The 12,713-nt window shown below is 51.5% G+C and overlaps 2 protein-coding genes and 2 long non-coding RNA genes across 7 annotated transcripts in view; 1 reads left to right on the top strand and 3 right to left on the bottom strand.

Moving 5' to 3' along the window:
* The window catches only part of LOC113455958, a 6,030-nt gene extending 3,645 nt beyond the window's left edge, over positions 1–2,385 (bottom strand). Inside the window, exons 1-2 of the long non-coding RNA XR_003376858.1 lie at positions 2,310–2,385; positions 1,394–1,505 (exon numbers count right to left, since the gene is read on the bottom strand). This is a non-coding gene — a long non-coding RNA (uncharacterized LOC113455958). The remainder of the gene's footprint in view (positions 1–1,393; positions 1,506–2,309) is intronic.
* The window catches only part of Atp2c2 (ATPase secretory pathway Ca2+ transporting 2), a 59,155-nt gene extending 56,710 nt beyond the window's left edge, over positions 1–2,445 (top strand). Inside the window, exons 25-27 of the mRNA XM_005345755.2 lie at positions 427–525; positions 827–968; positions 2,308–2,445. Coding sequence (XP_005345812.1) covers positions 427–525; positions 827–968; positions 2,308–2,426 — 360 coding nt within the window. The 3' untranslated portion in view covers positions 2,427–2,445. The remainder of the gene's footprint in view (positions 1–426; positions 526–826; positions 969–2,307) is intronic.
* Positions 2,446–2,466: 21 nt separating this feature from the next.
* On the bottom strand, positions 2,467–7,772 carry LOC113455957. Of its 2 annotated transcripts, none has more exons than XR_003376857.1 (4): positions 7,371–7,772; positions 4,017–4,246; positions 3,082–3,426; positions 2,467–2,536 (listed from the first exon to the last, which is right to left on the bottom strand). It is a non-coding gene; the product is annotated as an uncharacterized LOC113455957 (long non-coding RNA). The 2 variants fall into 2 exon arrangements; XR_003376856.1 differs by having other exon boundaries at positions 2,493–2,539.
* A 229-nt stretch (positions 7,773–8,001) lies between these two features.
* Meak7 (MTOR associated protein, eak-7 homolog) overlaps positions 8,002–12,713 on the bottom strand; it is a 16,007-nt gene continuing 11,295 nt past the window's right edge. For all 3 annotated transcript variants that reach the window (XM_026778877.1, XM_026778878.1, XM_005345756.2), the window contains exons 6-8: positions 11,383–11,501; positions 9,846–10,025; positions 8,002–9,427 (exon numbers count right to left, since the gene is read on the bottom strand). In XM_026778877.1, coding sequence (XP_026634678.1) covers positions 9,311–9,427; positions 9,846–10,025; positions 11,383–11,501 — 416 coding nt within the window. In that variant the 3' untranslated portion in view covers positions 8,002–9,310. The remainder of the gene's footprint in view (positions 9,428–9,845; positions 10,026–11,382; positions 11,502–12,713) is intronic.

Consider the following 12,713-nt stretch of genomic DNA (forward strand, 5'->3'; position numbering starts at 1 on the left):
AACTCACAGAGATCCACCTGCCTCTGCCTCCCGAGTGCTGGGATTAAAGGCGTGCGCCACCATCGCCCGGCTTATAAATGTGTTTTCCAATGGTCTTAGGTGACCCTGTGAAAGGGTCATTTACCCCAGAGGGGTTTCAACCCACATCTTGAGCACTATTACCCTAGGGGATGTCTTTCCCTTCTCTGCTACCTTCTGGCTGTGCTGGCAGCTGACACTCCTGAGAGAAGACAGGGGTGGGAGTCCCCTGGGGACAGCGCAGACACACTGCACAGAATCAGCTTCTAGGTCCAACTTTGGGACTGGGCTGACGAGCAAACCTCAGGCAGCATCCACAGGCCACCCCTGGCACACGACTGTACCCCTCAGCTCCAAGGTAAGGGAGCTTTCCCTCTCTGCCCTGAGCACACCTATGTGTGATTCCAGATCCCAGAGAACGGGACCAGCACCCCGCGCACCACCACCATGGCCTTCACCTGCTTCGTGTTTTTTGATCTCTTCAATGCCCTAAGCTGCCGCTCTCAGGTGAGCAGGGCTGACCCCGCCCCAAGTCCCACGCCCCACCCCCGTAGCCCCACAATGATGGGGGGGTTGGCTATGTATGGGGGCACTGTTACACTGCCTCTCATACTCTTGGCAAAGTTTTGGGGAGAGGGGTGCTGGGATCAGATTTCATGTCCCCTCAGCACTTGCCATTCTGTCTAGGCGCCAAGTTGGGGGGACACAGAATGTACTGTGTCCCAGGGGCACAGGTGATAAACTCACTCATAAACCCACTCATGCCTCTCCTCACTCATAAACCCACTCATGCCTCTCCTCCCCACAGACCAAGCTGATATTTGAGATTGGCTTTTTCCGGAACCACATGTTCCTGTTCTCGGTCCTTGGGTCCCTTCTCGGGCAGCTCGCTGTGATCTATGCCCCACCCCTGCAGAAGGTCTTCCAGACAGAAAACCTGAGAGCTCTCGGTGAGTGATGGGATCAGGAACAAGTGGTTACCCCAGAGTGGGAGCTTTCAAGGCTCTGGAAAGACAGTTTGGTCTGCAGCATCTGCTCTAGGTCACATAGGAAAGGAAGGTGACGTGCAGACTCTACAGGGAACACAAATGAAGCCCAGAAAGAGGCCCCTCTGCTGAAAGTGGGGCCTGGGGCTAAGACTGGGTGGCAGCATCCTGCACCTCAGGACACACACGTCTGAGCTGGCCATCAGGCAGTTCTTGCTGAAAGGGACATCTGAGATGCCCAAAGGCCACCGTGTACATGCCCTGCTCTGGAGCCCAGGATGCTCCCACAGCCAAAAAGAAGTGGGGACAGGAAGCAAATAGTCCCTGTTCTTGCAGGGACAGGCCCCGCAGAGGAACTAGCCCAAACACAGCAGTTGCAGGTCCCCTACCTTTCCTCCTGTCGCCTCCACCCAGGGGTGAAGGACAGAGGGTCAGCTCCCAGATCCAGGACAGAGCAGGCCATTGCTCCAGCACAGCTCACTACAGACCCAAAATGGTCACCTGGGTATGAAGATACACAGAAGGAGCACTTGAGACCTGGATAGAGCCAGGATAGGCACCTCTGTGTGATCTAAAATCGGTGTCCCTGCAGGGTCCCCGCGAGTGCCCCGGGGAACAAGCAAAGAAAAGGGAGACAGGACAGCACGAGGCCCCAGTCTGATCCTCAGAATGCATGCCCCAGTATTGCTGGGGAGGCAGAGAGGAGTATTGTGGGGGCTCCAGGCTCAGGGAGAGAGCTGTCTCAAAAAAAGGTGGGGAGCAGAAAATGACACCCAGTGTCAACCCCTGACCTCTGCCGCATGTTCCTGCAAACCCACACACAAAGAAGACTACTGGGCTGGGGCTGCGGCTCCCTCAGGAGAGTGTTTTCCTGGCACACACAAAGCCCTGAGTCCATCCCCAGCACCAGATAACCTAGGCATGCCTGTAATCCCAACAGTGGCACTGGAGAGGTATAGCCAGCCAGAAGGACCGGGAGCACAAAATCGCCCTTAGCTGTGTAGGAAGTTTGAGGCTAACCTGAACTACCTGAGACCCTATCTCAGGAAGACAAGGAAACCGCCTCTCCCAAGCAAGTTTCTAAGCAGCCTTTTCCATGGTAGGGAAGAATGTCAGCTTGCCAAGCCAAGGTGACTTATTTGAGCATCCAGTGTCACAGAAGGACCCTGGCTTTGTCAATTGGCCAGCCCCCCTCCCCCGCCCCCACAAGTCTGTTGGGTTGAGTAGAAGGGCAGAGAACATGGAGGGAGACACAGCAGGACATGGCAGGCAGCCACTGCCATCTGAACCTCTCTCCCCACAGACCTGCTGCTGTTAGCGGGCCTGGCCTCGTCCGTCTTCGTTCTGTCAGAGCTGCTGAAGCTGTGTGATAAGTTCTGCTCTGGAGCCAGGGCCACCCAGATGCTCCCAGAGGCCGTGTAGAGGAACCACTGTGTCAACAGCCCCGGGTGATCTGCATCTGTCCCCACCCTTCAGAGGTGGATTTTAGGACCACAAAGCACCAGGACCCTGGCTCCACATGTCCTTCTGACCTGCTGGGATGGACAGGACAGAGCTTACTAAGACCGGGCACTATTTATTAAACCATCGTGTTTTTTATTTAACCTGTCTCTGCGCTTGAGCAATGCAACTTCACGTGATGGCACAAGAGCTTCACGGCGACCAGAAATATGGCCACCCTGCCCACTGCCATCCCCTTCAAGGCCTTGTTTCTTCATCTAAGATGAGGGCAGCTCTGTAAAGAGCTATACCTCATGATCTGGGGTTCGAGCCCCAGTATTCAAAAAAAAAAAAAAACTCCACAAGTATAATTTATGTAAAATCTGATTAAAAACAAATCCAAGGCAGTGCCACTGAGTGGGATAGGGCATTAGTCATTGAAAAAGCCAAAACTCCCTATGTTCGCCGTGATGAAGTACACGGTTGCCTAGTGTTTACAAAGCTCTCATCCCATGGATGCCAAAATAAAACCCTAATGTTTTTTCAGAATTCCACATCCACTCCTAACAGGGACTCCTCATAAACACTGACACACGTGAAGTTCCCTCCCCCGGAAAAACAAAACAAAAACAGATACCTCAAAGCACATGCTGGAATCCTGCTTCACGGAGAAAGACCAGAGCTCCATGAGGGAGAGGAGGGTGTGGTGGAGGTGCTGGAGTCACAGAGCTGGGCACACGTCTGACGTGCCAGCTACTCGGGAGGCTGAGGCAAGAGGATTACTGCTGAAGGCCAGCTTGGGCAACTCAGTGGGACTCGTGACCCCTCTGCCTCTGAGGAAAAAGGGCCGGGGCTTGGCATAGAGTGTCTGCCTGGCATGGATGAGGTCCTGGGCTCAGTCCCACACTGAAAACCATGAAGGAATCAAGGCAAACGTACAATAAAACCTTTGGAGGAGCAATGCCTGCACGTTCAAGACAGCCTACAGAGGAACAAAAAGGATTATGGAGGCTGTCAGAGGGAGCTGGGACCTGCCGTGCGGCATCTCTCTCTGGCGGCGTGGGCTCTCCGGTCCCACAACCCTCCCCTCTCAAGAGGTGAAGCCTCTTCTGTCTCAAGAAGCTGGACAGGTGATTCTGAGACACTCAGAGCAGAGGGTCATGATACAAAGGGATTCAGCAAGCATCAGGGACAACTCTCATACACATGTGCGTTCAAGTATGCTAACAGACATATATCACACATGCACAAGTGCACCTGCACATAGGCTCATGTCACACAATGTGCACCTCCACACAAGCATATACTACATACATACACATGTGCACCTGCACACAGACATATAGCACCTTCATACAGGCATACATCACACACACACGTACTTGACACAGACCTAAGTCACATACGCATATGCACCTGCACACAGGTATATCACACACACACGAGCACCTGCACACAGGCATACATCACACACATTTCACACCTGTGCATATACATGCAAGTGCACACAGGTATATCTCACACATGCACATGTGTACTTACACACATACAAAGAGGCACGTGTACCCGTACCTGTACACGCCACACGGTATCCTCCTATCAGCTCCTGTATTCACTCATTTCATGCCAGCCTCTCGCTATAGTTGAGTCTTCTGTCAGGGGCAGGCGCTGAGCATGTGTGAGGTGAGCGTTTACAGAGTTGAGTGAATATTTTCTCTGCCACTGCTTAATGAACACAGCAGGCTCCTGAATCTACCTCTGAGCTCAGTCGCAGCCATCTGACTTTTTAGAAGTGGTCACCACTGAAGAGAAAAGCGGGCAAACATGAGGCTGTCAGAGACGGTGAGAGTTACAGCAGGTGGCAACTAGTGTTCAGATGTCAGCCCACCAGAGAAATGGTCCTCTGATGGAGGAGAATCCTGCCGGGGCAAAGCCCACAGAACCATCGACTCTGGGAACTCTTGCTCACATTTGCTAAAACAGCTATGACATCTGCCCAGGGTCATGCATTTTCATGTAATGTGTACAGGTAATCTCATGATTACATCTCAATCTTATGAGCACACATACTTGTGGATGGTCAGGAAGATGACTTCTCTCTACACTATGTTCTCCACATTACGGTGAGAGACTTAGAAGCCTGTTCTCTATCATCAGCCTTACTGACAGAGCAAGTTGGCCAGACATGTGTCCTTCTGAACAGGTCACAAGCAGAACCTTTTACTTATGAAGTTGCGGGTGTCTAGCCTTGTAGGATCTAAGAGGAATTACAATGAACTAGGGTGGTATTACAGGGGTCTAGCCTTGTTATATCACAGTCCTTCAAGAGATCAGTAGTACCTATGTTGACCTAAACTTCCTTCACTATCCCTGTTCTGATTCAAAATAACAATTAACACTCTGTACCAGTTTTTGATGCAAGATTTTAGATTCAGTAGACTGGTTTTGTGACCTGAGATTCAAGTGATAAGAAAGGCTGCTGACTAACCGTGTCCAGATATTATTAATCACGCATAAATGTAAAATAGTACACATAGTCTTTGCCTCTTCCTTTGATCTCTCATTGGTTTAGTCTCTTCCTTTTGTAACCTTTGTTGCTGTCCCTTTAAGAGATGGCTGGTCCCACCTCACAGTTGCAGCTGTGGTTGGCTGCAAACTAGGTGATAAGCATGCCACCTGTATCCTTGTAGTTTTTTTTTTTAATAATAACGAGTTGCTAACGAATGGATATGCACATACATGCTTGGGAATGTGTTAACAGCAGAAGAATAAAGACTGGAAGAAAATGTGAAATGCAGGGAGTAAGAATAAATATGCAGAAGAATAAAGAATGCTAGAGCTAAGAAATTGTAGACATCTAGGACAAGAGAATCAGAACTAAATAAAAAAATAAAGAAAATGACCCGCAGACACTGTGTGAAGTTCTTATAGAAATCTTCCAATCCCCATTCTTAAGAAGCATTTCTCTGAGGGACCCTGGGTAGGGGCTGGGAGCCGGTCTCTTGGCCTTTGCATGAGACCATTCCAAGATACAGGAGGGGAAAGAACTCTTGCTGGACCTTTTCCTGCAAAACTCATCTTTCATTCATTCGTTCATTCTGTATGTATGTATGTATTTTTTATTTATTTTTGAGACAGGGTTTCTCTGTGTAGCTTTGGCTGTCCTGGAACTCACTCTGTAAACCAGGCTAGTCTCGAACTCACTGAGATCCACCTGCTTCTGCCTCCCGAGTGCTAAGATTAGAGGCATGCACCACCACCGCCCACCCCTAAAACTCCAATATTAAAACATGAGGAAGACGCCTCAATTCACACAGAATGTCAGTTCATTAGAAAATAGCTCAAGGGGCTAGAGAGATGGCTCAGTGGTTAAGAGCATGAGCTGGTCTTCCAGAGGGCCTAAGGTCAAGTCCCAGCACCTATGTAGCAGCTCACAGCCATCTATCATTATAGTCCCATGATATCTGATGCCCTCTTCTGGTGTGCAGACATACATGCAGACAAAATGCCGATTTACATATAATATAGAAATAAAAAAAATTTAAAGCAAATAGCTTAAGTAGAGGAAAGGCATAACACAAGGGGTATCAGAGCTCAGGAGATATGGCTCAGGGGAAAAGTGGAGCCGAGAAAGCCTGGAACCCACCTAAAAACTCTGCTACAGGAGTGCGCATCTGTGACCCCAACAACCCAAAGCAGGATGTGCAGTAGGGACAGGACAACCTCCCAGGATCTCACAGCCAGCTGGCCTGGAGGGTACAGCAAGGCAGCAGACATAAAAGACCCTCATTGTCACAGTGGGAGGCAAGGAGCAACTCCTCAAATTGTCCTCTGACCTCCATACTCAAATAATTGATTTTTTTCTTTTTTTTTTTTTCTTTTTGTTTCGAGACAGGGTTTCTCTGTGGTTTTTTGGAGCCTGTCCTGGAACTAGCTCTTGTAGACCAGGCTGGTCTCGAACTCACAGAGATCCGCCTGCCTCTGCCTCCCAAGTGCTGGGATTAAAGGCCTGCGCCACCACCGCCCGGCCTCAAATAATTGATTTTAAAACCAATAAAAAATTAATAAGACTAATTAGAGGCCGGGCAGTGGTGGCGCAGGCCTTTAATCCCAGCACTCAGGAGGCAGAGGCAGGCGGATCTCTGAGAGTTTGAGGCTGGCCTGGTCTATAAGAGCTGGTTCCAGGACATCTAGGGCTGTTAAACAGGGAAACCCTGTCTCAAGAAACAAAAAAAAGAGAGAGAGAGAAAGAAAAGGAAGAAAGAAAGAAAGAACAAACGAATGAAGCTATCTACCATGACTCACTGATGAGTAGGCACTCAGTAGGTTACAGGAGTAAAATGAGGTCCAGAGTTCTGTCATAACTCAGCCAGGAATGGTGGGGCACAACTGTAGTCACAGCATTCAAGAGGCACAAGGCTAGCCTAGACTACACAGGAGACCCTGCATCCAAACAAGGGCTGGGGATACAGCACAGCAGTGCACACTTGCCTAGCATGCTCCAAGTCCTGGGTTGCATCCCACAGCACTACCAAAAGGAATGAAAGGAAGCAAAGGCATCTTTTAAACCAACTAGTCACTCAGTTCATCCTCGAGACACAATGCCAGACGCGTGATGGTTGCTATGGCAACAAGAAGCCTCCAGTAAAGATGCTGGCCTGATAAACAGTGTGGAGCCTCTACACAGCTGACGAAACAGCAGGAAAAGGAGATGGGGAAACCCTGAGTGACCCACACACACACTGGAAAACATACCATGTCTAAACACAGCTGTGTCCAGTGTGCAGAGGGTGGCCTCTGGAGGAACCCAAGGGAGAACAGGGTATCCCTTTCAGAGCTGACCTTTCCCGTCTCCATCCTTCCAGCACCTCACTCAAGCACACATTCTAACAACAGCCATGCTTGCAGCTGGCCCGTGTTTCTTACCTCTTCCTTCCAGCACTTTCTGGGCTTGGATCAGGCTCCCAGGAGGTCTCTGGCGCTCACAGCTGAATGTTTGCTCCAATTTCACCAAAGACCACACTCCTCATTCGGAAGCATTGAGAAGTTCCTTGGAGCCCAGCTGACACCCCACACACATTCGTGCCGAGGGGTTTGTTACAGGCGTGTGTGGAAAAGCAGAGCCTGTCACCTGTCACCCGAGAGGACTGTCAGGCCCTCCTGTCTTTACGGTGCTGTTTTGAGAAGCAGGATCCCATCCGTGGTTTGAGCTCTTGTCAGCACAGAGATCAGAAAGCATAAGGGCCAGAGTGTCATGACCTCCCAATGGGTCACACCAAGCCATGGGCACCACAGTCTGCGACCAACGAGAGACAGGACTATGTTTTTATGTAAAAAAAAAAACAACACTCCAGGGCTGGAGAGATGACTCAGTGGTTAAGAGCACTGGCTGCTCTTCCAGAGGTCCTGAGTTCAATTCCCAGCATTCACATGGTGGCTCACAACCATCTGTAATGAGATCTGGTGCCCTCTTCTGGTGTGCAGGCATACACACAGACAGAATATTGTGTATATAATAAATAAATAAATCTTTAAAAAAAAAAAAAACACTCCATAGCACAGTGACCTAATTCTGTGAGGTTACAACAGGGTTGCCCGAAGACTCCAGTATTTTTTCTCTATCCCACATACTATTGGCAACTGGCTTCTTACCTAGAAAACCAAAATGGCCCAGGCCTTGTCTGTACCACACACCTCCCCCCCCCCAACAGAAATAGCACTTCTGTTTGGAAGGTACGTGCCTCAGACCTTCTTCTGTGCTCAAGATGGTTACATGGAGTATTCCAGGAGATTCCTGGGCAAAAAGTGCAGAACTGGAAAAATGCTGAACTTACTATGGCTTTTAATTGAGGCAAACTGTACAGGAGATCTGTAAAGTTGAGGTTTGCAGCACAAAGCAAAGGGAAGAGGTAGAGGTCTCAGAGAAGGGCCCATGGCTCCTCTGAGTGGGTGACACTGGGTGGCAATGACTTACAGTGTGCTGGGCAGCCTGACTACCTGAGTCCTCGTCAGTCTTTCGGGATCGCTGGAGTCTTTCTGTCCCATCACTCACCCTCCTTCTGAGGAGCCTTGAGCTGTGACCCCAGAGAAGGCACCTAGAAGCTGCCACTCCAAGCCAAGGCTGGGCATCCCCCACCACTGACTTAAGGGATGGATCTTGGGCATCCATTAAGCAAGCACCCAGACTCTGGCTCCCTCCAAATGCCCTCAAATTTAGTTAGCAGCAGAGTAATGACTTGGTCTCTGTGCAGATAGGTCAAGTTCGCCCATTTGCTCATCTGACTCACTTAAAAAAAAAAGTGTTGAGAAAACTAGATGGGAACCCCATCCCAAACCTGCTCTGAGGAGTCCTGCCCCCAGAAACATTACCTTCAGAGCTTTCGCTACAAACTCAGAAGTCCCATGGTGGTGCTGAGGGTGTTCTTACAAAGTACCAAGATGTTCATCTAAGCACCTCTGTCTTTCCATTCATGATGAGTCATCAGGGTGTCCACTGAGACCCAGAGCAAAGGCCACGCATGCAGCTGCCTCCTGAGGCAAGAATACACGCCCTTACCCATCACCAGTTCCGGCAGGTTTCAAGCCTCTTTGTCTTGGATTCCACTGACAGGAAATGAACAAAGTATAAGGCCAACGTTCTAACTTATGCATAGGGATCCTGGGAGGCAACACCCATCAATATGGCTTCAGAGGGGTTTCTTTTGGCATGGCTGTGGCCATGTGGCTGGTGTTAAAGCTAAGCCAGAGTCAGGGCAGAGGGTCTGCAGGGTTTTGTCTCCCTGACTGTGAGGAATCTGGATGCCCTGTGCACTGTATCCCTGGGGGAGTCCCCGCCCTTGCTCCAGGAAGCCCACGGTTCAGGAGCCTCAGTCATCTTCTTCAGGCACTTCCCGCAGTCCCTCACTGTGGCGAGTCCGTCCACTGATCTCCAGCAGGGACTGGGCTGCAGGATCCGAGTCAAGGATGCTCTTCTTGTTCTTGACCTTGGGAAGAAGGGTAGTGAGCGTCTACAGAAGCATATGGAGTGATAACAGCCGCCCCAATCTGGGATATACAGTGACACTCCCCGCCAGCAGTCAGCTCATCAGAATAGAGCCATGAAGAGGCAAGCAGCATGGGTATCCTGACACCTCCCTGGCAGGGATGCAATTGCCAGGGCCATGCAGAAACCAAGTGTTCTTGGAGACAGGTAGGGAAGGCAAAGGGCCATGTAGCTGGCTCAGGTGTACACCTTAGGTAGGTCCCTGCTTCCAGGGCAAACCCATGCTCTATTTTGCTGCATGTATCCAGGCATGGCCCATCGCTGGTAGAGATAAGCTTCCCCAAGTGGAAAGGCAGGCAGAGTAAGAAAAAGCAGAACAGCCACGGTTCTACCTGAGGTCACTGCCACGCAGAACTTACCAGACACGTCTCTAAGACATCGCCGAGCCCCCACACCTCCATTTTATCAAATTGGAAGTCCTCCTGGGCAGACAGCTGTGGGCTGTTGTAGGTGGTACATGTGGGCTTAGCTTTGCTGTGTCCTTTCCCAAAGTCTGCAGCCACCCAAAGCCCAAAATAATGGTGCTGCCCACCCATGCCCTGTGGAGCAAATGGAGACAGAAGACACTGTAGGCAGCCATGTTTGATCGATCACTCCAGAGAACCAGGAGGATCCTGGCCAGCCTGAGACATGAAGGAAGGAGGAATGCAGGGGGCAGCTTTGTTTCCTTGGGCTGTGATTGTAAACACGTTCTAAAGTTACTAAATGGTCATGGGTACCAGCGGACCACACGCCACAGCTCTCTGGTAGGGCTACACACAGGGGACAGTAGACTAGGCAATCTGCAGACTCCCTGGGTGTCCCAAGCAATACTCAGGGGTGAGGTGAGCACAGGGAAACCCATCTGCGCCCTGGCCCCATGACTCTCCCTTGGGAAAGGTGGCAGGCTAGAAGTGGCAACTCAAACCCTTTCTCCCCACCACACAGGTAATGCCAGGTTCAAGCCAGCTGTTACCCCGACTCCCCGGCAGCTTTGTCCTGATGCCACCTCCGCCAACCTTCTTGTCCCTAGTGGGCCTGAGGGACAAGCTATGACCTGCTTCCATCTTGGACATGTAGAGATCTGAGCTTATGTCTAGAAGGCAAGTGGGTCCTTCAGGTGTTGGGGCTGCTCCTGGGGCTGACAGCCAGGCTCACGCTCAGAGGGGTACAGTGCCTAAACTCTGGTGTCCTGGAGACCTGGCCCACGTCCCTCCCACTTGCTGTGGGATCAGCCTGGAAGTGAACCCCTGACCCTCTCTAGCTGGCAGAGGGGACCATGTCCTTGGCTTTCAGCTCAGCAAGCACAGAGCTGGGCCTTCCCAGAAGACTCATCAAGAGAAACGAAAAAGGCCAACAGGTTGGGTGGCTCTCACCCATGCCAAGCATCCTTGTGGGTGTTTGTCTCACTATACCTCCACATATCCACTGCTGGCCTGGCCTCCAGTCTCTTCTCCTCTCCCCCATCCCCTCCCTTCCCTTCTTCTCTCTCTCTCCTCTCTCTTCCTTCCTCCAGCTATCAACATGTAAGAACATGACCACACAAGCAGAGCCTGTTTTCTGTCTTGTAAGTTACTAACGACCAGACCCAGCGTCCAGAGCCCTCAGCTCAGGCATCTCCCACCTCCACCAAACTCGGCACACAGCCTTGGTGTGCAGGCTCAGCACACGCAAGGGTGAGGCAGGATGGCAGGGCCTTGTAATGTGTCTGCTCCCAACACCCTCTCGGGACCCAGGCCAATCATTTGGGGTCCACCCAAAGGGCCAGGCTGTTTACACACAACAGAGGAAAGCCCAACAAAGGCATGGCTATCACTAAGGAAGATGTGCCCTGGGTTGGGCTCTCAGCAGAAGGGACAGACACACAGAAAGCACTCCCCTGTGACTGGCAGGACACCCCCTTCCCCACCTGCTTACCAGTCCATTGGGCATGGTCTGCTGTCCGTGATTGAGGTACATGAAGTGGTCATTGTAGCCTGTGTACGTGTACGTGGCCATGCTGGGCGTGATGGAGAACAGGAAGCATTTGTTGTCCCCTGGAAGTGACAGCCAAGGCAAGAGTCACTGCCTCTGAGCCAGACACAAAGACCTACAAACACCGGCAGGTTGCATGCCAGAATGCAGCCATGAAGAGCTTATGCATCCTTAGGAGCGGTGTGGAGTGGACTCTTGGTAAGCAGAGGGCAGGTCCCAGACACCACACCAAACAAGCCCTATGGGTGCCTAGGGACCCGGATGGAGCAGCTGAAGGCTCAAGGATCAGAGACCTGCAGCACTGCCTGAGGTCAGTGCAGAGGCTCTGGAGGAAGTGGGGTTCATCTGCGAGGAGCTGAGCCTGCAGGGGCACAGTGAGGGGGTGAGTGCAGCCTGCCCTGGAGCCTCTGGGAGAGTGTAGTGCTGCCTTGCCCTAGGACGGCATGGCCAATAGCACAGGCTGCAGAGCCTGAGGCTGCTCTTTCCAGACAGACCCACCTGCCAACCTGGCAACACTTGGACGCTTGGACTTGGGGACGGTTCCCACCATTGCATGAACTGGGCTAAAGTTATGGAACACCCCAAAACTTAGCAGGAAATCAAACCTGATCTAGGGAACCAAGGGAACACGTGTGTGTTCATATGTGTGTAGGTGTGTATGAGACAACCCTCAACCAACTGTTCTTTTCCCTTCCAGACCTGTGACCATCAGCCTGACCGGAAGATCTCTGGGGATGGCAGCCCCACCTGCCTGTGGCCCCCTGGCCTCCAGAGGAACACTGTAAACATAGGGGCACCACTATGGCACCTTGGTGAAAGCTGGCCATCTGTGGGCACAGGAGGCAGGCAGCCTGTCACCTATGGAGGAGCCTGGGGACGGCCAGGAAGGACAACTCCCGTGAGAGCAGTGAGGACAGGTTGCAGCTGACCCAGTCACACGCGGAGCTCCCACAGATGACAAGCCACAAAACCAGAAAAGCAGAGCAAGGAGGGGGACAAGGTAGCACCCATGGGAAGGGGGCAGTGCAGTAAGCAAGCATCCCTATGAGGAGACGACTCATAGCCCCTCCTGGGCATCCATCTGGTGACATCTTGGCTATCACCTGGAAGCAGGATTGCAGGAGGAGCATAATACCTCCATTGCTGCATTGCTGCTTCCGTCAAGAAACCACTGGAGGGTCAAGAGGGAGGGGTGTGTGTGTGTGTGTGTGTGTGTGTGTGTGTGTGTGTGTGTGTAAATATGTATGAAAGCCAGAGCTTGTGCCCAGGGAGGG

Source organism: Microtus ochrogaster, chromosome 4, assembly GCF_000317375.1.
Source record: "Microtus ochrogaster isolate Prairie Vole_2 chromosome 4, MicOch1.0, whole genome shotgun sequence".
NCBI lineage: Eukaryota > Metazoa > Chordata > Mammalia > Rodentia > Cricetidae > Microtus > Microtus ochrogaster.